This window comes from Plecotus auritus (assembly GCF_963455305.1).
Source record: "Plecotus auritus genome assembly, chromosome: X".
NCBI classification, from domain to species: Eukaryota; Metazoa; Chordata; class Mammalia; order Chiroptera; family Vespertilionidae; genus Plecotus; species Plecotus auritus.
This window is the reverse complement of record NC_137784.1, coordinates 46,174,189-46,197,679: the sequence shown is the minus strand read 5'-3', so window position 1 is coordinate 46,197,679 and position 23,491 is coordinate 46,174,189. Positions and strand designations below refer to the sequence as shown.

Below are 23,491 nucleotides of genomic sequence, written 5' to 3'. Positions count from 1 at the left end.
TTATTGATTCCCAAGGGTGCAAGGTACTATTATAGGTAATGGGGGTAATACAAACCTGGGAAAAATTATAATGACATTGTAGAATGATATCATGTAAGGATATTCTTTGCTCTAGGCCATGGCAATTTCATTTCAAACTGGTTGTCAATAACTTTTTGTATAGACAAGGTCTTAGTTACATTTTCTGCACCTCTCCCAGGAGCAAGTAGTGATGTCCCTTGCTTTGGTGTCCACACAAGCCAGAAACCTCTATTTAATTTTACACACAAATGAGCAGTGGTTTGATTTTGTGTCAAACAAAAGAGAAGCTGGGTGGCGACCCCTGTGTAATTATACTTCTTTACCCCACTCATGGTCCTCCTGGATGACCAAGGTGTTTAGTATTATTGGTGTCTACATTAGGCGGGGGATCAGCCCACTTAAGGGCTCTTACCCATGAAGGGTCAGGAACATAAGTCCAAAATGCTTCCCCATTTTCCCCAGGTAATATTACCATACAGCTGATGACTGCTAGCATGGCAAGAAAGACGTTTTCAGGCGTTCTTGGTGTTCTGGTTACGTCACAATTTTTTCTATTTTATTTTTATTTTTATTTTTTTATTATTTTTTTCCATATGTGTCCTTATTCCCCCATTCCCCTCCACCCCCCCCACTCATGCCCCACCCCACTGTTATCTGCATCCATTTATGACGCTCTTATGCATGCACACAAGTCCCTTGGTTGATCTGTCCCCCTTACTCCCACTGACCCCCTCCTTCCCTGAGATTTGAGGTTCTGATCAACGTTTCTCAGTCTCTGGATCTGTTCTTGTTCATCAGTCTATGCCATTCATTATGTTCCACAATAGAGTGAGATCATGTGATATTTATCTTTCTCTACCTGGCTTATTTCACTTAGAATAATGCTCTCCACTCCATCCATGCTGTTGCAAATGGTAGGAACTCCTTTTTTATCACAAAGTAGTATTCCATTGTGTAGATGTACCACAGTTTCTTAATCCACTCATCTGCTGATGGGCATTTAGGCTGTTTCCAAATCTTAGCTATGGTGAATTGTGCTGCTATGAACATAGGGGTGCATATATCCTTTCTGATTTGTGTTTCTAGTTTCTTGGGATATATTCCTAGAAGTGGGATCACTGGGTCAAATGGAAGTTCCATTGTTAGTTTTTTGAGGAAACTCCATACTCTTCTCCACAGTGGCTGCACCAGTCGGCATTCCCACCAGCAGTGCAAAAGAGTTCCTTTTTCTCCGGATCCTCACCAACACTTGTCGTTTGTTGATTTGTTGATGATAGCCATTCTGACAGCTGTAAGATGGTAGCGCATTGTTGTTTTGATTTGCATCTCTCTGCTGATTAGTGACTTTGAGCAGGTTTTCATATGTCTATTGGCCTTCCTTCTGTCTTCTTTCAAAAAGTGTATATTTAGATCAGTTGCCCATTTTTTGATTGGGTTGTTTATCTTCTTTTTGTTAATTTGTATGAGTTCTCTGTAAATGTTGGAGATTAAACTTTTATCATTGATATCATTGGCAAATATGTTCTCCCATGCAGTGGGCTTTCTTGTTGTTTTATTGATGGTTTCCTTTGCTGTGCAAAAGCTTTTTATTTTGATGTAGTCCCATTTGTTTATTTTCTCTTTAGTTTCCGTTGCCCTAGGGGCAGTATCAGTGAAGAAGTTCCTTTGGCATATGTCTGAGATTTTTTTGCCTGTGGATTCCTCTAGTATTTTTATGGTTTCCCGTCTTATGTTTAAGTCCTTTATCCATTTTGAGTTTATTTTTGTGTATGGTGAAAGTTGGTGATCTAGTTTCATTTTTTTGCATGTATCTGTCAAATTTTCCCAACACCATTTGTTGAAGAGACTGTCTTGACTCCATTGTATGTTCGTGCCTCCTTTGTCAAATATTAATTGGGCATAGTGGTTTGGGTCAATTTCTGGGTTCTCTATTCTATTCCATTGATCTATATGTCTGTCCTTGTGCCAGTACCAGGCTGTTTTAAGAACAGTGGCTTTGTAATACAGCTTGATATCTGGTATTGAGATCCCCCTACTTTGTTTTTCTTTCTCAGGATTGCTGCAGCTATTTGGGTCCTTTTTTTATTCCAGATGAATTTTTTGAAGGTTTGTTCTAGGTCTGTGAAATATGCCATTGGTATTTAAATGGGAAATGCATGGAATCTAAAGATTGCTTTTGTTACTATGGACATTTTGATGATGTTGATTCTACCAATGCATGAACATGGTATGTGCTTCCATTTGTTTATGTCTTCCTCTATCTCTTTTTTCACTATCATGTAGTTTTCCACGTATAGGTCTTTTACCTCTTTAGTTAAGTTTATTCCTAGGTATCTTAATTTTTTTGGTGCAATGGTAAATGGGATTGCTTTTTTAGTCTCTCTTTCAGTAAGTTCATTATTGGTGTATAGAAATGCCATAGATGTCTTGGCATTAATTTTGTATCCTGCTACATTGCCAAATTCATTTATTAAGTCTAATAATTTTTTGATGGAGTCTTTCGGGTTTTCTATGTACAATATCATCTCATCTGCAAATAAGAACAGTTTTATTTCTTTTTCCCAATTTGGATGTCTTTTATTTCTTCTTCTTGTCTGATCGCAATGGCTAGTACTTCCAGTACTATGTTGAACAGGAGTGGTGAGAGTGGGCATCCCTGTCTTGTTCCTGTTCTTAGGGGAAATGGTTTTATTTTTTGTCCATTGAGTATGATGTTGACTGTGGGTTTTTCATATATGGCTTTTATTATGTTGAAGTATGATCCTTCTATTTCCACCTTGCTGAGTGTTTTGATCAAGAAGGGGTGTTGGATTTTGTCAAATGCTTTTTCTGCATCAATTAATATGATTATGTGATTTTTATCTCTCAGTTTGTTTATGTGATGTATCACGTTTATTGATTTGCGGATATTGTACCATCCTTGCATCCCCAGAATAAATCTTACTTGGTCATGGTATATGATCTTTCTGATGTATTGCTGGATCCGATTTGCTAGAATTTTGTTGAAGATTTTGGCATCTATGTTCATAAGGGATATTGGCTTATAATTCTCTTTCATTGTGTTGTATTTATCTGGTTTTGGTATTAGGGTGATGCTGGCTTCATAGAATGATCTTGGAAGTGTTCCTTCCTCTTGAATTTTTTGAATAGGCTGAGGAGGATAGGTTTTAGTTCTTCCTTGAATGTTTGGTAAAACTCCCCTGTGAAGCCGTCTGGCCCCGGGCTTTTGTTTGCTGGAAGCTTTTTGATGACTGCTTCAATTTCTTCCATAGTTATCAGCCTGTTAGGATTTTTAGAATCTTCCTGAGTAAGTTTTGGAAGGTTTTATTTTTCTAAGAATGTGTCCATTTCCTCCAGGTTGTGTAGTTTGTTAGAATAGAGTTGTTCATAGTATTTTTCAATAATCCTTTGTATTTCTGTGGGGTCTGTTGTTATTTCACCTCTTTCATTTCTGATTTTGTTTATTTGGGTCATCTCTCTTTGCTTCTTGGTGAACCTGGCTAGAGGTTCATCAATCTTGTTTTTCTTTTTGAAGAACCAGCTCTTGGTTTTGTTGATCTTTTGTATTTTTTTTTTTTTGGTCTCTATGTCATTCATTTCTGCCCTGATCTTTATTATGTCCTTCCTTCTGCTCACTGTGGGCTTTTCTTGTTGCTCTCTTTCTGATTCTTTGAGTTGTTGAGGTAGATGATTTATTACCATTTTTTCTTGTTTTTTTCAGGTAGGCCTGTAGAGCTATAAACTTCCCTCTCAGTACTGCTTTCATTGTGTCCCATAGGATTTGCAATGTTGTGTTTTTATTGTCATTAGTCTCCAGGATAATTTTAATTTCTTTTTTGATCTCACTGATAACCCAATCATTGTTTAGTGGCATGCTATTCAGCTTCCAAGTGTTTGAATTTTTTGGAATGTTTTTATTGTAGTTTATTTTTAATATTATACCATTGTGGTCTGAGAAAATGCTTGATATGATTTCAATCTTCTTTAATTTGGGGAGACTTTGCTTTTGACCCAATATGTGGTCTATTTTTGAAAATGTCCCATGTGCACTTGAGAAGAAGGTATATTCTGTGGCTTTAGGGTGAAATGCTCTGAAGATGTCAGTTAGGTCCATCTGATCTAGTGTGTCATTTAGAATTGCTGTTTCTTCGCTGATTTTTTATCTAGAGGATTTATCCAGTGGTGTATTAAAGTTTCCTACTATGATGGTATTGTTGTCGATCTCTCCCTTGATATTTTCCAGGAGACTTTTTATGGATTTGGGTGCTCCTGCATTGGGTGCATATATGTTTACCAGAGTTATATTTTCTTACTGAATTGCTCCCTTTAGTATTATGTAGTGGCCTTCCTTATCCCTTATTATGGCCTTTACTTTGATGTCTATTTTATCAGATATAAGTTTCGCAACCCCAGCTTTTTTCTCATTTCCATTTGCCTGAAAAATATTTTTCCATCCCTTTGCTCTCAGTCTGTGTGAATCCTTTGCTCTGAGGTGGGTCTCTTGTAGACAGCAAATATATGGGTCATGTTTTCTTATCCATTCAGCTACCCTATGTCTTTTGATTGGTGCATTTAATCTATTTACGTTTAATGTTATTATTGACAAGTACATGTTTGTTGTCATATTTTTCCTTAGTGTTTGTGTTTCTTCTTGCCTTTCTCTTTCTTCTTTTTACAGCAGTCCCTTTAGCATTTCTTGCATTGCTGGCTTGGTAGTGATAAACTCTCTTAGCCCTTTTTTGTCTGTGAAGCTCCTGATTCCACCTTCAATTTTGAATGATAGCCTTGCTGGGTATAGTATTTTTGGATTCAGTCCCTTGCTTTGCATCACTTTGTATATTTCATTCCATTCCCTTCTGGCCTGGTGTGTTTCTGTTGAGAAATCAGTTGATATTCTGATAGGAGACCCCTTGTAGGTAACTTTCTGTCTCTCTCTGGCAGCCTTTAAGATTCTTACTTTTTCGTTGGTGTTCGCCAATCTAATTATGATGTGTCTTGGTTTTGGTCTTTAGGGGTTCAACTTGTTTGGGACTCTATATACTTCTTGGACTTGCATAGTGTTTTTTTTTCTTGCCAATATCAGGGAAGTTTTCTGTCATTATTTCTTCAAACAGGTTTTCTATTCCTTGCTTCTCTTCCTCTCCTTCTGGTATCCTTATTAAGCAAATGTTGTTTCATTACGTGTTGTCCCAAAGCTCCCTTAGGCTCTCCTCTTGCTTTTTAAGCCTTCTTTCCAGTTGCTGCTGTGTTTGTGTGTTTTTTCCTACCTTGTCTTCTAATTCGCTGGTGCAGTCCTCAGCCTCTTCTAGTCTACTGTTTAGGCCTTCCATTGTGTTCTTTATTGCAGCTATGTCATTCTTCATCTCCTCTTGGTTCCTTTTCATGTTGGTGACATTCTCATTAATCTAGTGTAGCTCCCTTCTTGAGCTATTTGGGTTCTCTTGATGTAGGCCTGCGAGCTTGAGAGGCACAACTGTGGTGTCTAGAAGTCAGCCGCATGGAGGGGAGTGTCCCAATTTTGCTGTCTTGCACCCTTAATTGAAATCACGCATGCCCAGCAGGGACTCACAGTGGCACCCAGGAACCGTCTGTTGCAGTGATGGGGCTCAGAGGGCCTGCACCCTGGAAAGGCTTGACTGTGGTGCCCAGAGTTCTGCAGTATTGGGGTGGACAGACACAGCTTTTGCTGTTGCCCCTGTTACTCCCAGTGGCGGCTCACAGGAGCACCCGTGGTACGTTTGCCAGTGAGGCATACTGAAGGACTTTGAAGGGCCCTGGCAGTGTAGCTGTGCAATTGAGGCACCTGTGGGCCAGTATCCAGGATGAGTGAATTCAAATCTTCTACTACTGGGGGAGGGGGAGTGTGCCCCCGCTTGTTCAAGATCGCACCCAAGGAGAGCACACAGTGGCTCCCACTAGTGCCCTGTGGGTATATCGGCTCAGGGTGCCTGCCTGTTGGAACTTTTCCTCTGTGGGGGTGCCCTTGCAGGGCGCAGAGTTCTGATGTACTCTGAGAGGTCCTGGCACCACGGTTGAGCTGCTGGGGTGAATGTGGGCAGTTATCCAGGAAAAGGGAATTCAGAATTTCTACTGCCAGGCTGCGCACCCTTGTCTGTGCAGAATCACACCCTCAGGGGCTCTCAGCGGCTCCCAAGCACTGCCTAAGGAGTGGAGTGCCCTGCACTGCTGGAAACGTGTGAATCCAGGTGGAAACGCGCGAATCCGGATACTCGTGAATCTGGAGTTCTGCCGCTGGGGAGGGGGAGGTTGCATTTACCGCTGCCAAGCAGTGCACCTTTGGAGGTGGAGGTCCCAGGGTCCACGGATCTGCAGCTGCGGTAGCAGGATTTTGGCTGGAGTGGCTGCTGGGTTGCAGGGCAGTTCCAAGGCCTATCTGGTTGGTGGTGTTGATGAGTTCCTAAAAAAGGCTGTTCTCCCCTTCAAGATGGTGTGGGCTCTGTGCTGGAGTCCTGCCATCCGGGGAGTGCCCTCAGCGGTGGTAGTCTCTCCTTGTCAAGGAGAGCCTGTCTGCCAGCCCCTGCTGCTCCTCCGAAATTTAACTTTCCCTCACTCACTCACACACACACCACGCACATCCACACACTCTCCTTTCATACCCTCACTCCTGCCTTAGAATGATTTTAAGTGTAAACAGGTAACATACAACTTTCCATCATCATGAGAGAAGTATTGAGACAGGTCCAAGTATATACATCACCGAGCTATAATTAATTCCCAATTTTCCTAGGTCATTAAACTGTTAACTCAAGGGTATCAGGAATGTTGACTGAGCTCCTTTTCTTTTTGCAGACTCCTCAAAGCCACACAAAACCAAGACTGAGGCACCTACAACCATGCAATTCCCTTTAGAAAGTAAGTTTTAATAAGGTTATTTTGAACTAGTAGAGATCTGAAATGGTGTTATGATAGCCAAGGGAGAAGGTCCCGTGCCATTAGATGGGCTAATAAGAGGTCACTGGGTTCCTCAGAGAGAAAAAGGTAATAATGTAATTGAAATAAAAGAAAGATAGGAAGAATTTAAGGATTATAAAGAAGTGGAACCATGGAGATATATATATATATATATATATTAGAGGCCCGGTGCATGAAATTCGTGCATGGGTCAGGGGTGTCCCTCAGCCCAATCTGAACCCTCTCCAATCTGGGACCCCTCGATGTCCAACTGCCCATTTAGGCCCGATCCTACCGGGATCAGGCCTAAACGGGCAGTTGGACTTCCCTCTCACAATCCAGGACTGCTGGCTCCCAACTGCTCGCCTGCCTGCCTTCCTGATTGCCCCTAACTGCTTCTGCCTGCCAGCCTGATCACCCCCTAACCACTCCCCTGCCATCCTGATTGATGCCTAACTGCTCCCCTGCCAGCCTGTTTGCCACTAACTGCCCTCCCCTGCAGGCCTGGTGCCCCCAACTGCTCTCCCCTGCAGGCCTGGGTTCCCCCCAACTGCTCTTCCCTGCAGGCCCAGTCACCCCCAACTTCCCTCCTCTGCTGGCCTGGTCATCCTTAACTGCCCTCCCCTGCTGGCCTGACTGCCCACAACTGCCCTCCCTTGCAGACTTGGTCCCTGCCAACTGCCCTCCTCTGCTGGCCATCTTGTGGTGGCCATCTTGTGTCCACATGGGGGAAGTCATCTTTGACCACATGGGGGCAGCCATCTTGTATGTTGGAGTGATGGTCAATTTGCATATTATCCTTTTATTAGATAGGATTAGATAGGATAGAGGCCTGGTGCACGGGTGGGGGCCAGCTGGTTTGCCCTGAAGGGTGTCCCGGATTATGGTGGGGGTTCCCTTGGGGCATGGGGTGGCCTGGGCAAGGGGCCTGTGGTGGTTTGCAGGCTAGCCATGCCCCCTGGCAACCCTAGTGGAGGCCCTGGTATCTGGGATTTGTTTATCTTCTATAATTGAAACTTTGTAGCCTTGAGCGGAGGCCTTGGCCCGCCAGGGCAGGTGGAAAGCTTGGCTTCCTCCATTGCCATGGGCAACCCAAGCCTCCTGCTTTCTTCATGTCCACAGCCATCTTGGTTGGGTTAATTTGCATACTTGCTCCTAATTGGCTGGTAGGCATGGCTTGTGGGTGTAGTGGAGGTACAGTCAATTTGCATATTACTCTTTTATTAGATAGGATATATATTTCTCTTTGTGAAAACTTTTGAAGCAAAAAGAAGAGAGAATAATCTCATGGGAAAAGAAAAAAACTGATTACTTCTATTCTGCTCCTAATCTCACTTGCTGTGGGACTTTGAATAAGTTGCCTTCCCTCTTTGGGCCTTCTTCCCACTACCAACAGTATTAAACAAAGGTAATTCACCTCATAGTATTAGTGGTCAATGATATGGCCAGAAATTCTGGGAAGTTCATCACTGATGTCCAGAGAAGGATCCCAAACTTGGCAGTTGGTCTCTACATCCAAGCTCCTGGCCAGAAGAAGGCCCTCTTATCCTAATGCCTTGTTGTCATAGTAATGCCCACAGTGAACTCATCCTGGAGCTGGACCACTGAAGTGCATCGCCACCTTGGTGAGAGCAATTCTGGACCATTTAAGAGCAATGTCACAACTTCTATCCTTTCTTTTGGCTTTAAACTTTGCAACTAACATTTTTCACAATATACATTATTATATGACATTCAACTCTGCTACCAATGCTTTGGTCCAGATAATGATCAAAGACCCTAGAGATGAGGAAGGTAGGTTGGATGAAGAGGGTGAGAGTTATATCCAGGGATGAACTGTCAGATGGGGTTAAGGAAATTGGTAGGTGAGTTATTAGCTGATTCATTGTTACTATACTTTACAAACATTTTAAGCAAGAATAGAAATGGGTCCATGACCTCAGCCAGATCTCCTAGAGATGAGCATTGAGCAGAGTAAAGGTAATGGGAGCTCTTCACCAGGGTTCACTAAGCAGCTTGCAACTGACTTGTGATTCCTCCAAAGTTTCAAGAATCCCTGAATCAAGATTTCAGAGATCCAAATCCCAATGAGAAGCTCTTTTGTGTTTCATCTGGAGCTTATAGTGAGTTCTTGTGCACTAGTATGACTTAATTGATTGTTAAAATAATAAAATAATTTTATACTAGTTGATAATTTGTTGTTTCCCTTAATGCTGAGCTCCCCATTATCACCTGGGCTGCCCTACTCTGTTTCTCAGAACTCTCCAGACCACCTCAGAGTCCTTCAACAAAAATGTCGATGCCTAGTATTGCAGGGGACTTCTAAGACTCCAGTTCTATAATAAGCATCTCTTTTGATTGATTGGTGCTAAATAGTGTGATGATTATTACTCCTGATATCATCCTCTGGCTGCCTATAATTGATGGTGGACTTTTTAATACTCCTGTACTTCTTCACTCCTGGTTTCAGAGCTTCTTAGATGTCTCTGGACATAGCCCAAACCTGTTTGGTTTGCCAACTTTGCATTTCCACCACTGGCTTGAAGGCTTTCATAACTTCATGCCTCTCCCAGGGCATCATCCAATTGGGAAAAGGAGGTTAGAAGACACCTCTTAGAGAGTTAGTTTGGGAAAATGAGACAATAACCCTGGGAAGAAGACACATTCTCAGATGTTGGGTCTGTGCCTTATATCCTTTATCAAATTTTTCATTGCTTAAATCTTTCCAAGGGGGAATCCTCCTTTTATATGTATCAGTTTATAGCTTGAGATCTCTCAGCTCCAACAAGAGTTGTGAGGCCAACAAATACACAGTTTCTAAGACAAAATATTTTGGGGTTTTATAAAAAAACAAAGTCAGTTTCAGCATCAAATTCTAAGGACACTGAGATTCCTTTACCTATTCTTTTTAACACTTTGATCATGCCCCTAGATTCAGAATATTGTAGATGCAGTATATTAGACATCATCCAATCTTTTCATTGAAATTATAGGGAAATTAAGACCTAGTCAATAATTTTACTAAACTCACTATATTTACTTTTCTATAATTGCTATAAAAATTACCCCAAAATTGGTGCTTTAAAATAATACAAATATATTATCCTACAATTATGGAGATCAGAAGTTTGATACAGTTAGCTAAACTCAAGGTGTCAGCAGGGCTGTGTTCTGTCTGGAGACTTTGGGGGAGAATCAGTTTCTTTGCCTTGTCCAGCTTCTAAAGGCTACCCATATTCCTTGGCTTTTGGTTCCCTCACACTATTTTCAAAACCAGCAATGTTGCATCCTTAAATCTCTCTGACTCTTTACTTTCACTTTTACAAAATACTTGTGATTACATTCAGCCTACACAGATAATTCAAGATTATATTTTCATCTTAATAACAACTAATTAGCAACCTTAAATCAATCTGCAACCTTAACTCCCCCTTACAACGTAAACTAACATATTGATTCTGGGGATTTGGATGTGAACATCTTTGGAGGATCAATATTCTTACTACCACATCAATAAAGCAAATAAATAACAGATCCAGAACCTGAAGCCCAATCTATTTGTTTCCTTCAGCCAGTAGACATGATTGGAATGGGTAACCCAGGGGACTCAGTGGAAATATGTGTGAGGAAAAAGAAACCTGAATTCTTGGCCAGAGAGTGTGAAGAAAATATTTTTGTGGTCAGAAGTAATTGACAAGAATCTCAATAAGGTAGTATTTTTGTGAAGTTGGTAAGTCAGGGTACTACTTTCTCCTCTTTAAGAGAAGGTGAAAACCTCGTGTCTTGACCCCATGGAAAGCATGGAGGACGAGTTAAATGCTCAGGCCTATCAAGCCATCAACCAGTGGGTTTTGAAGAACTTGTTTATACCTGGGTTATCTAGCCTCTCTCAAGTCTTTGTCATGGGCCTGGGATTTTGTTTGTCTTTATGACTAGCTAAGAAATTTAGATGGAAAATGGAGAATAAATAGGTGTGGGCTAGTCTGGGCTGATTATTTTGGTCTCTGTTTCTGTATAAATTTTTAACCAGATACCACTTGGTCTTATTTTGCATTCTAGGAGAGGGCCTGCCTATCTTTGTCATAATTCTCATCATCATCCTGTGCTGTATGGTGGTCTTCATCATGACTTATATCATGCTCTCCCAGAAGACATCCCAGCAAGGTGAGTGATGAGTATGACTGGGTGACTCTTAGTCATTCATTCATTTTGGTAGTATAGTTGAGTTTAAATTCTGGCACTATGTTAGGCATCTCAAAGAGGTCCCAGCCCAGTTTAAGAGTGAGGGTAGAGGTAAATAAAGTCAGACATGCAAGCTAACAATAATAATACAACTTACAAAAATTAATTTATAAATCTTTGGTATCCTGGCTAGTACAGCCATCTCTGAAATGGGTTGTCTAATGATGATACAAGAGAAGGAGAAGTCACAATCTTTGGCCTCAGCTTGCTTACAATTTATTTAGGGGATTTAATATAGAAGCATGGAGTTTATCAATAATGATACATAGCAATAAAAGCCATGGAGTCAAAGCCTGGAGTTCAATACAATAAAAGAGCTTACTTACAAGCGACAAGGAATTATTTTATCCCTTTTGTCTTTACTTCATTAAAGTTCTTTGTTTTAGAACATAAATTCAAGGTTACAATTACCTTGAGAAATCATCAATATTACAGTTAGGTTGAGTTTTACACAGTACCATAACAACCAATTGAAATGTGAAGAGATGAAGTCTAATCATTTGGCAAAATATTTCACTAGATTGACTATATTAATTTGGTCTGGAAGATTGCATAAAATATTTTATATTATCACTTTAATAGCATCAAGGCAGCATGTTTTTAAAAGATCCAAGTCAACACAAAGTGCACAAATAAAGAAAAAAAGCTAAAGATTATAATTAATTGATAATCATGTCACCCCTTTGCTTTCAAATATTTGGTGTCTTTTAGTGCATTTGCAAGGCCTAGAGAAGAAAGTCCAAATTCCTTAACCTGTCATTAACTTTCCCTTTTCCCTGTATTTTCCCATTGCTTAGCTACATACATTTTCTTTATTGATAACCTCACTAAGTTATTTTTTAAGCCTTTACACCTTTACTCATATAGTTCCTTCTTCCTGAAATACTACCCCTTTCCAAATTGTTTACATTCTGCAAGGCCTGGTTGTAGTACCACCTTCTTCTGAAAGTCCCTGCTAATTAGCCATAACTGGCCACAAATCCCAGGTGACATTATTAAGGTGCAGCTGTCAGGGGAATTTTACAACTGTGAGCCAACAGAGAAGAAAAAAGATTACTTAGATGTTAATTTATAAGTACAATCTAGCTACACCTCAATACCTGCTGCACTAGCGGTTTTACCTACCATTAGTGTGTCTATTCCACTGTAGCAGTTCCGAATCCCAAATAGCCTGGTTTCCACCTGGGTCTCTCGAATCAAAGAAGGGAAGGGAGCTTTGAATATCTCCATTTTCTGAATCTTAAGTATCAGCTTTGGTCTTGGCCAGTTAGCACAGCTATGAACCATGAGACTAAATTTGGAAGTGGAGATATCTCAAGTGGCCACAAATCCCAGGAGTACTAAAAGTAAAATATTCATTCATAGTCTCAATGAGACTGGTTAAAAACTGTAACCATATCAGATAGTTTCCCTTACAAAAACCTTCCAGGTCTCCTTGTGGCCCAGGGAATAGAAGTCAAAATGTAGCATTTCATTATAAGGCCCTCCGTAATGTAACTCTAGCTCACCTTCTCTATTCCCACCACTCCCTTACACTACGGTTAATTTCCAGTCACTGAATTCAAACAGCAAATAGGCTGTACACTTCACACCTTTATGCATTTTCCCTTCCTGGATTGCCTTCCCCAAATTCCTGATTTTTACCTCCTTATAAGGGAGATGATCTTGGGGCATCCATTAGATTCAACATGTAGTTACTGGGTACCTATTATGTGCCAGGTGCTGAGCATATAAAAATGCAATAGACACAATTCCTGAAGTAAGGGAAGCTATCTGACCAATGGAGGAGGTAAGGCATGGAAATACAAGGCTCTATCACATGACAAAAGGTCGGCTTCAGCATGCCACTTTAAATTTGTTGTGATGTAATAAATGCATTCCAGGTTGCATCCCTGAAAGATTATAAGCCCCTAGAGGACAGTACCAAGAGGCATTCATCTTTGTACCAGGCTATAGAGCCTTTAAACTAGCATGGAATATAGATGTTCCTCCTAGGGGGCAATAGTGACCTATCTCAGGACCCTTCCTGGGTGCAGGGGAAGGGTGAGTGTCTTTGGGAATGGCTTAATGGTTCTAGACAACAGACTAATTCAGCCCCTTTTGTCTAGGCTCTGGTCAGGCTGACAAGTTTCCCACAAAGACTCCCTAGGGATCTTCAGCAAGATTCCTGAGTGTGAAGTGAATTCAGTTCCAGTGTCCCTCACCCCATCACACTGCTCCAGCCCAATGTCCTGTGTCAGAGTATGCCAAAGAGGACAGTTACCAACTGTGTTTCCTCTTCCTTTCCCTAAGAATTCTACATTCTTGTGTTTCTTTTTTTTTTTTTTTAAATATATTTTATTGATTTTTTACAGAGAGGAAGGAAGAGGGATAGAGAGTTAGAAACATCGATGAGAGAGAAACATCGATCAGCTGCCTCTTGCACACCTCCTACTGGGGATGTGCCCACAACCAAGTTACGTGCCCTTGACCGGAATCGAACCTGGGACCTTTCAGTCCGCAGGCCGACGCTCTATCCACTGAGCCAAACCGGTTTTGGCTTGTGTTTCTTTTTTTAAAAATTAAATTTATTAAGATGACATTGGTCAATATGAACACATAGGTTTCAGATGTGGGTTTCTTTGTTACAAGATCTGTAAATCACACCATGTGCCCACCACCCAAAGTCAAATCTTCTCCTGTCACCATATATTAGGACCCCCTTCTCTCTGGCAACCACCACACTGCTGTTTGTATTCACAAGTTTAAGTTTTATATACCACATATGAGTGAAATAATATGGTTCTTATTTCTGACTGACTTATTTCACTTAGCATAATGTTCTCAAGGTCCATCCATGTTGCTGCAAATTGTGCTATTTCATCCTTTCTTATGGCTGAGTAGTATTCCATTGTGTATATGTACCACATCTTCTTTATCCACTCCTCTATTGTAGGACACTGGTTGTTTCCATATGAACAGCCAATAGATATATGAAAAGATGTTCAACCTCACTGGCAATTAGGGAAATGGAAATCAAAACTACAATGAGATACCACTTCACACCTGCTAAAGTGGCCATTTTCAACCAGACAAGCAATAACAAGTATTGGAGAGGTTGTGGATAAAAGGAAACCCTCATCCACTGCTGGTGGGAATTAAACTGGTATAACCACTATGGAAAGCAGTCTGGTGATGCCTCAAAAAATTGAGAATAGAGCTACCATACGACCCAGCAATCCCTCTCCTGGGTATATACCCTAAAAACTCAAAATCATGTATTCACAAAGATATATGCACCCCTGTGTTCATTGCAGCATTATCATAGTGGCCAAGACATACATCCCTGTGTTACAACTCACCTTCCCCATACCTCCCAGTCATTGGAAAGCTGAACTTATTGAGATCCTCCTCTATGTCTCCTCTTCCTTCACTTTTTAACTGGTACTCAAGGTCCATACTTGGTCCTTGTTTATATCCCCTGGAGAATTCTGACCTGATTTATCCTTCTTTTCTAGAGCACGTCTATGAAGTGGCCAGGTAAGATAGCCTCTCCTCTTCTATCTTCTAACTCTTTTCTTGCCCTCAATTATGTAGGTCACTGGTATAGCAGAAAGGGGGTTTGTCAAAGACACAATCCTAAGCCCAAAAGTCTTCAGAGTCAGGGCACAGAGTTTTCCCTTTCTGAAGCACCTCCTGATGCTCTGTTGTGACCCACCAAACACACAGGATAATTCAGGTCCACCAGCACTCTGTTCCCAGAATCTCTTGATGACAAGGATTAGGGCAGAAGGGTTGAAACCAGGGTCCAAGCCTCAAGTCCTTTCTTATGGGTAGTGGGCTCTTAGGCACAGGGTGCATGCTAAGGAGACCAGCAACTCTGGTGAAACCATGAGGTTGGCCATCTAAGAAAGTGGCTGCTCCAGCAAAGAGCCAGCTACCCGGACTCTAGGCAATGACTACTCTGATGAACCCTGTCTGGACCAGATCATCACCCAGATAAATGGTGACTACACTCAGCTGCTGCACACAGTTCCCCGGGATTATGAGCTCCTGACCATTGAGGGCAAGAGTGTCTGCTAAAACTGCCCTACTAATTTGCTGACATGATTATCTTTTAGCCCCTGCCTTCTGCGTGGTCCCCTTATCTTCCTGGCTAGCCCAACATGTCTTATCTGCCAACATTCAGATTCCTAAGTATGACTGGCTTTGCCTAAGCCCTAAGAAGTTGTCATGTGCACACATTCAATCCTGTTTCTGGGTTGGGCTCTGAGCCCTTCCAGTATCTCTGCCTGGGGCTTTTGCTGCTTCTCTCCAAGCACCAGAGGGAAGTTCCCATAGCACTAAGACACCAATTAACTTTGGCCTCTTGCCACTGTAAGACCAGAGGGAAGCTCAGCTCTGCCAGCTTGGGAGATCAGGTATGTCCATAATCACTTATTTATTTCCAAGGCCAGATTGTTTTTAATTGAGATTGTCATATAACAGGCCAGGGTTCAGTTCTGCTCTTACGCTGTGAGTCTATAACTCTGATATTCTTTTGGTGCTTAATAAATATCTAATCGTAATAGCAACCTTAGTTGTATCGGTCTTCTCTCAAGGACCTATTGAGAGTGATTAAAATGAGACCAGTTGAGATGGTTGGGGCTCTGGGACCATAAATAGCACCTTTGGTTTTTGTTTTTTTCCTTCCCACCCATGCCACCCTTACCTCACTTCAGAGGTGGGCCCAGCTAGAACACAACGATTCTTTGGTAAAATAGTACTCATCTGCCTTCCATTATCCCCTTCCCAATTGTCCTGCCAGTTTCATCTGGATGACTCTTCCCAGGTCAATTAAAAACCTGAAAAAAAGAGTCCCCCCCCCTTTTTTTTTTGCATACAGCAGACTTTTTTTAATGCTACATGGAAAGTGTAGATAGGTTGAGGGAGGGATATTTTGGTCCTATTTAAGTAACCCAGTTAGTTAAAAGAGAAGATTAGATACTCCTGCTTTTAAATCACTCAGCCAGGTTGGTTTTTGGAAAAATCCCATTGGCCACCATTCTCCATAGTCTCCAAGCTTCTCGCCATGTTGCATAGTCTTGTCCATCTTCTCCTCAGGCTGGCCCCTCCCTATCTCTTCAGTTCTCATTCAGAGAACAGGCTAGCCTGCAGTTTTTGGTTTTGTGCTGCCTCCTCACAGATGGTGTTCTCAAAGCACTTCTTAACTCATCCTTCCCTTACTCCTTGATCTAACAAGTAACATATTCTGCCAAGATGTTTCAAAAGGAACTTTATTCTGTGAACATAGAGATAAAGGGTTATCCTTCTTTCCAAAGTATGGATGCACTGCCCTCAGGGTTTCTCATCTCCTGTAATCCTAAAAATGTTGGAATAGTTGTGTTCTTCAACCCTGGCTCCTGGTCCATTCTTACAATGTGGTGTGGGGCTCAGAGCAAAGACGTATTTCTCCTCAAATAGGAGTGGGGAATAAGAGTGTGTGTGTGTGTGTGTGTGTGTGTGTGTGTGTGTGTGTGTACACGTGTGTGTACTTGTGCACACATGAATATCTTTAAATCAGTCTCCTCTGGACAGCATGGGGGGATCTGGAGAGTATTATGCCAAGCAAAATAAGCCAATGAGAGAAGACAAGTATCACATGATCTCACTTATATGTGAAATCTAACCAACAAAATAAACTGATGAACAAAATAGTTTCCGAGACATGGAAGCATGCAATAGTCTGAGGATCCTCAGAGGGAAAGAGCGGGGTTGGGGGGGGGAGATCAATGAAAGAACTTATATGCATATATGCATAACCAAAGGACACAGACAATAGTGGGGTGAAGGCCTGGGAGGGGCTGGAGTGGGGTGGAAGGGGCCAAAATGGGGCAAAGAGGGGACATCTGTAAAACTTTCAACAATAAAGATAATTATTTTTAAAAAATTAGTCTCCTCTGTAAGGACCTGCTCTGGGACAAGTCAATACTGCTTTCCCTCCCTCATGTAATTCATGTTAAATCAACTTATTCATTCTTCATGGAACCTGACATGTTGCCATTTGTTTCCAATGCAACATCAAGGTCAGCTCAGGTTTCAACAGGAGTTATTCTCCTTTGGGATGAGTATAGAAGTCAAAATAGTATACAAAAGTGAACAAGGAGAAGTCCTCCACTTCACCACCACTAACCTGCCAAGTCCATGGTAAAAACGTCAGTGTTTTCCTCATCTCCAGATGCTCATGAAAGGAGCAATGCTTTCTTCCCCATTGTGTTTACAATCCTCTGAAACAGCCCTCCCCCAACCCCAGTGGAAACCTCAGCTTCCTTCATTAAACATCTCTGTGTCCAGACCCCCACAGCCTTTAAAAACAGCCATTATTTATTCCTACTATCTTTAGAGAAAGGAATTACTGAGGTTGAGAAGAGAATCCTTGTTGCATGTGCCTTGGTAAAAGGAGCCCCAGATCCAGGCACTACTCCCTCCATGGACCCCCAAGGATATCTCAGAGTCTCTTGTCTTGGAGAGCTTAGAGATTATTGATTCTAAGTTTCCAATAATACAGATAAGAAAATGAAGTCCAAAAAGAAAGAGTGACTTGTCCAAAGTCAAACACATCAAGTCAGTGGTAGAACAGAGACCAGATTCAGGTCTGTGAACTGCTAGGAGAATATATTCATTGCAGTAGAGAAACTTCTGGAGATCATCTGTGTTCCCAAACTGAACATTCTTCCCCACACATGATAAGTCAGTAAAAGAGTCCTTGGTATAGGGCTACCCCAAAGCTGCAAGATAAGGCTAAACAAAAATGGGATGATAACATAGGATTTATCTTAGGTAGATGGCTGGTCAGGGGAAAGCAGAGGAGTAAAAAGAGGAGATCTCCAGAAGAGAGGAAAAGTACAAAGTTCCTCTAGGGCAGCTTCCCAGGTTTTGTTCCATGGAATAGTAGACCCAGGAGATGGTCCACAGGCAAAAAATAATAATAATAATAATAATAATAATAATAATAAATAAAATAAAATCACAATTGGCACAATCAGATAGGTATGGGAAATGCTTCATTCTATAGCTCCCTCTTGGAAATTTCCAGTGCAATATTAGAATATTAAAGGCTTTATAATATCCTGAAACAAGTCACCTCTATAACTTTGTGTTACCAAGTAATTCCAAAACATATTTGCCCTCTAAACCTACTTTTTAAAAATATCCTCCTGTAGCCCTTGACCCAATATATCAGGAAAAAAAACCCATTCATGTTAGCTATACCTTGCATGCCCTATAGCATTGTGGTGACCACACTTGAATTTTTCTCTTCACAAAATGCCTAGATGGCATGTGTTCCAAAGGCCAAAAGCTAACGAACTAGTGGAAAGTCAATCAATCAGTAAAACTTTATTGAGTATTTTCTGTAACCAGAGTCTTGTGGGGTAGAAATGGAATGGAGATACAGCAATCAAGGAAACACAGTCTTGTCATAAACCAAGGGGGGATTCAAAAATATATTCTGAAAAAGATCATTAACAATTTAAGCAGTGTTATTGGGCAGTAGGAGATAAAGGGGTACATAGAAGGACTCAGGCAAGAAGTGATTTGAGAATGAAGGAAAAAAGTATATATTTATTTTTCAAAAGTCCCTGCAGAAACTTGATTTTGCCTGGGCAAGGAAATATGGGAAGAAATTGAATAGGCAGAAAGAAATAGGGATCGTGTTCTCAGAAGGAGAAAAGGCATGAGGAAAAGGAGAGAGATAGGTAATGTCAAAGTGCATTTAGAGCTAAGATTGAGTGTCAGAAAAATGGGCTTCTAAGCCCTGCCATGATGGTTATGTGAGACTTCTGGTGTCCTTGCTGGGATGTGAAGGAAAAAAAATAATGAATTAAGTAGCACTTTCATTCCTGGGCCCTGGATACCTTTTCAAGGCTACCCTGCCCCCCTCAGGCTCCCACAATGTATGTAGACACCACCCAGGGCTGTGGCTCTCAGAGCTGTCTGACTTTTCCATTGGTAATCTCAGATACAATGCTTACATTCTCTTAAAGTTACCTAAAATAACTTGTGAGAGCTTAGTTGGTATTTGTTGTCTGTTCTTTATCCCACTGATCATCTATTTGTTGTACCCCAACTTCCCTGGCTTGGAGCTGCTAGGCACATGCCACACTTGGGGTATTTGACAAACTGACACTCTACCACAAGGAGTGTCCAACTCAGCTTGTCAAATACACGGAGCGTGGCACTGCAGGAAGTCCGGCCAGGGACTTCAGTGGTGAGGTGAGATCTTCTTTGGAGATGTAGCCCTAGAGGGAAAGAGAGAGAGAAGAGTCACACCCTGGCCTCCACGGAAACTGAACAGGCTCTATGGACTAGCCAAAGCACCAGAATAAGGGAAGTGAGCAAAATAGTCATAAGGCTCCTAATCAAAAAAGGGTTTCTGAGGTTAGGTAGGCAACTCCCAGTTGAGACTGCAGGTGAGGCCCCAGTGCTCAGCTGGGGATTCCTCAGGCCTGAGTCTTATAACTATGGCATTTTAAGTGTTCCAAGCTTTAGAGGGATCCTCTATGTAGCATAGAGAGAACAATTTCATTATCATCCTGCCTTCCTAACCCAAGAAGAGACCAGGACCCTTTCCTTCCCAAACCTTCCAGATAATGTTTTACAGTATTGTGGATATAAACTTAAGCATTGAGGCTGAACATGGGCTTAAATCCTGGCTCTGCCATTACTTAGGTGGAAAACTTTGGATAAATCATTTCATCTCTTTTTGCTTCATTTTTTTCACATCCCCAAAATATATAAATATAGTATGTACCTAATAAATTATAGTGAGAATGAAATGAGATAATGTGCATAAAGTTCTTAGCTCATTATTTGATACACAATGAATGCTCAAAGACAATGGTGGTTGTGCTGCCAGAAGGAAATCAAGGGCTAGTGACAATTGATTTAATAGGGTCAAGACAAATGAAACAGACATTTCTGATAACCTCAGCCTTACCTAACAATGTGCCCTTGTACCATAGGGACTCAAGAATGGCAGCTATAAAAGAACTAACATCTAGTCTCAGCTACTCATGTTATAAATGAGGAAATGAAGGCTCATGTTGGGGAAGAAAGTTGCTAAAGGTCATACAAGTTGCTCACAGTTTGTAGTTGTGTCATATATTAACCCATTGTGCCTTCAAACATTCCTCATCAATCCTCTTACCTCTTTGCTATACTTATCTGTCTGGGAAAAGGGAGACACATCATCAAGGAAGCCAAATGACAGGCAGTGGTCTTGGCAGTAAGGCATTGGAATCTTTCAACCCATAGCCATCAGGGGACCAAGGAAGCTGCCAGGAGCATTGTCAGGCCTGGAATTTCTGAGAGAATTCCCTTGGCAACACTTAATCCTGTTGTTAAATATTCTAAGATGTTTGTGTCAAATTTATCCCCTTCCCAGCAGTGGCAGTTTATCTGTTAGAAATTAGTTGGCCTATATTGATATATTGAATATTGACATGAAAAATGGCACAATAGAAAACTGTCCCATGAAGCTGAGGCAGAAGACTTGTCTTTCAGCAGCAGGGGGAGGGGGGGGGGGAATCAGTGTTTTTTATTATTGTAACTCTTAATTTAAGATCTTGGAGTGATTTCAAACCTCAAAATTTAAAATGTATTTCTCATTCCTTCATTTTTCTCTCTACCAACCCAATCCATCCTAAGCCATCCAGAAATGTGGCTCTTTTAGCCAAAGCAAAAATCATTGTCAACAGATATGGCAGAGTGAAAAGAGTCAGGCAATCTTCGATTCTAATGCTGCTTTGGGCACCAACTAGCCAGTTAAGGTATTGAGAAAGTCTTTCTTTGGGCCTCAGATTTCTTCTCAGGAAATGGGGATAAGAAGACTTACCTGGTAGAGTTGTTAGGAAAGTGTTCAATGAGCTTTCCAGAGACTCCCCAAAATTAGTCCACTTGGATCAGTCCTTGGACCTGTGAGTGGAGGCCAGCCAAGGAAGCTGATTAATAAAATTTGCATTCAGGGTGGCAAAGGAGACACAGCTGGTGATTACATCTATCATCACCCTCATTGGCTACAGCCCCAGTGAGAAGACCTGGATAAACTGGAGGTGTCCACAGCCTCCTGAACAGCTTTTCTGACTTCATCAAAAAGGAAAAGAGATATAAGGGTGGTAAAGATTCCTTCTTAGTACACTAGAAGTTGAAGAGCCTTAAAAACCATATTGCCCCCATATTAATGGAAGGTGTTGGTGGCTGAGCTGAAATTAGTATTATTTCCACACTTGATGTTCTAGTGCATGCCTTTCCAATAGAGTGTATATAAGAAAAGCAGGTTCAGTTGAGAAAGGCTGGCCAGACTTATAGGGAGAAGAGGTGGAGATTTACATGAAGCAATATTGAGGAATTTCAAAGGTCTTCTCTTGATCTGTCATGCTAAATAACATGTCATCATTTGTCCACTGTTCTACTGTGGAAGGGCTAACACACCAAGCAGCAGGACCTTCCATGAAACTGACTGATCTGGGCCTTATACTAGGAGCAGTCTGGATTTCTTTCAGACACAGTTCAGCCTCACCCAGAGATATTTACTCAGCATCACTTTCATGACCTTTCTCAACAGAGGGCTTACAACCATCAAAATAAGAGATATAAAAACTAAAAGTGTCTCTAGACAAAATCTATCTCATCCTTCCCTCTCCTCTTCTTTGCAGAAGAAGCAAAAAAAAGTGAATCTTATAATGGAAAAAGGACTTGCTTAAAACTACACAATGGGTAAATGGCACAACCAGGACTGTTACTCAAATACATTGACTCCTGATTCCAGAGAACATTCCACTTCCATGTGTTTATCTCCTAAATAGAATATATGGGGAGGAGATATTATTATCCCTTCTCAAATTAGAAGCTCCAGGATAGAAGGTCAATAGTAACCTTCTTCTCCCCCACCCTTAACCCAAGATTCCTGAGGAAGGTTTAAGGAGAATGTGATGGGCAGGTCTAAGCAATCTTTGGTAGCCATGGACACTGTTCTAGCTTGGGAATCCAAACAAAGAGGAAAAATGAATACTATACCTGTTACTGGAGTGGTACTTTGGTCTCAGAGGAGGCACAGGTTCCCTGGTGATGAACCAACCTGCAGCGGCCAAAGAGAACTGGGCTTTATGCTGTGAGCAGGAACATCATGTGTTTTGAAGGGCCCTTGGTGTCTTCAAGAGGAAACAGAAATGAGGAAGATAAGGCTGAGGTTAGCCAACGGAAATCTGGGTGCAAAATGACAAAACAGTGCTGTTGTGAAAGGGTCTGCTAGTGCAGCAACAATCCCCACCACTGTGCCCCCACCCACTCCCAGACAACCTCCAAAAGATACTGGTTCTCTGAGCTTCAGAGAGTCAGAGCAAAAAGCCCCTGGCTGCCCTACCTCTGCCTATGGGCCAAATACGTTCCCCAGAGCTACTGAGGGAATCCTGAAATTGAGAAATTGAGCCTCTGAAGGATGAAAGAAAATGTCTGATAACAAAAAGAAAATTAGTGGCATAACTAGAATTTGAATCCACTTCTATCAACTCCAAATTGTGTGTTCTCTCAATCTCAGAATGCCTCCTAAACCCGAAATACCCTTTTTACTTCCCCTGGCATAACCACTCTCCTGGCACAGCTGCATAATTGACAAAGTTCAGTCCAAAATGAAAATAAGGGCTCCTTATTTTAAAAAAGGAATTTCAAAATGGCAACAACAGAACATTAATCCAAATGTGGGGTCTTTCTAAGCATGGGGCTCTATGAAACATTATAGCTCCCATGCTTATGAAACTGGCCCTACTGGCACAGCTCTGACCACAGGTCACATTCTGGCATCCAAGAGCCTTACAAAAGGAAATAAAGAAGGAGATTTATATGTATTAAAGAACTTTGTATGTGCTTTACATGTGTTATCCCATTTAATCAACAATTCTGTAGTATGATTTTTTCATTATCCGTATTTATAGGTGAGAAAGCTGAGGCACATAGAAGTAAAGAGACTTCCCTAAGGGTAAAAAACTAGGAAATAATGTAGAAAAAAAGATCCACATACAGGTCTTTCTGGCTCCAAATGTTTGGCTTTTTCTACTCTCCCACATTGGCTACAAGGAGAGGGGAGAAAAGTAATTGACCTTAAGAAGGAAGAGATGGTGCCAAACCCTTAATTGTCAGACTGTATAAGAGACATGAAAGATATGATAAGGAAGCAAATTGCTTCCTAGCATCTTATTTTGCAATATTTTGGCAGTACCCATTCACGGTAAGGAAGGTGCTTGATTCCCATTATGCAGTGCTCTATGTCATGAATCCTGATGGCATGGCAGATGGGAAAGGC

General features: G+C 41.4%; 1 protein-coding gene and 1 long non-coding RNA gene across 4 annotated transcripts in view; one reads left to right on the top strand and one right to left on the bottom strand.

Annotated features, from left to right (window-relative positions):
* The window catches only part of VSIG4 (V-set and immunoglobulin domain containing 4), a 121,008-nt gene that overhangs the window by 62,007 nt on the left and 35,510 nt on the right, over window positions 1-23,491 (top strand). For all 3 annotated transcript variants that reach the window (XM_080652153.1, XM_080652151.1, XM_080652152.1), the window contains exons 4-6: window positions 6,832-6,894; window positions 10,993-11,097; window positions 14,673-14,694. In XM_080652153.1, the coding sequence (XP_080508279.1) occupies window positions 6,832-6,894; window positions 10,993-11,097; window positions 14,673-14,694 (190 nt within the window). The remainder of the gene's footprint in view (window positions 1-6,831; window positions 6,895-10,992; window positions 11,098-14,672; window positions 14,695-23,491) is intronic.
* On the bottom strand, window positions 18,504-22,324 carry LOC308239610. The gene is made up of 3 exons (XR_013959751.1): window positions 22,210-22,324; window positions 21,029-21,108; window positions 18,504-19,433 (listed from the first exon to the last, which is right to left on the bottom strand). It is a non-coding gene; the product is annotated as an uncharacterized lncRNA (long non-coding RNA).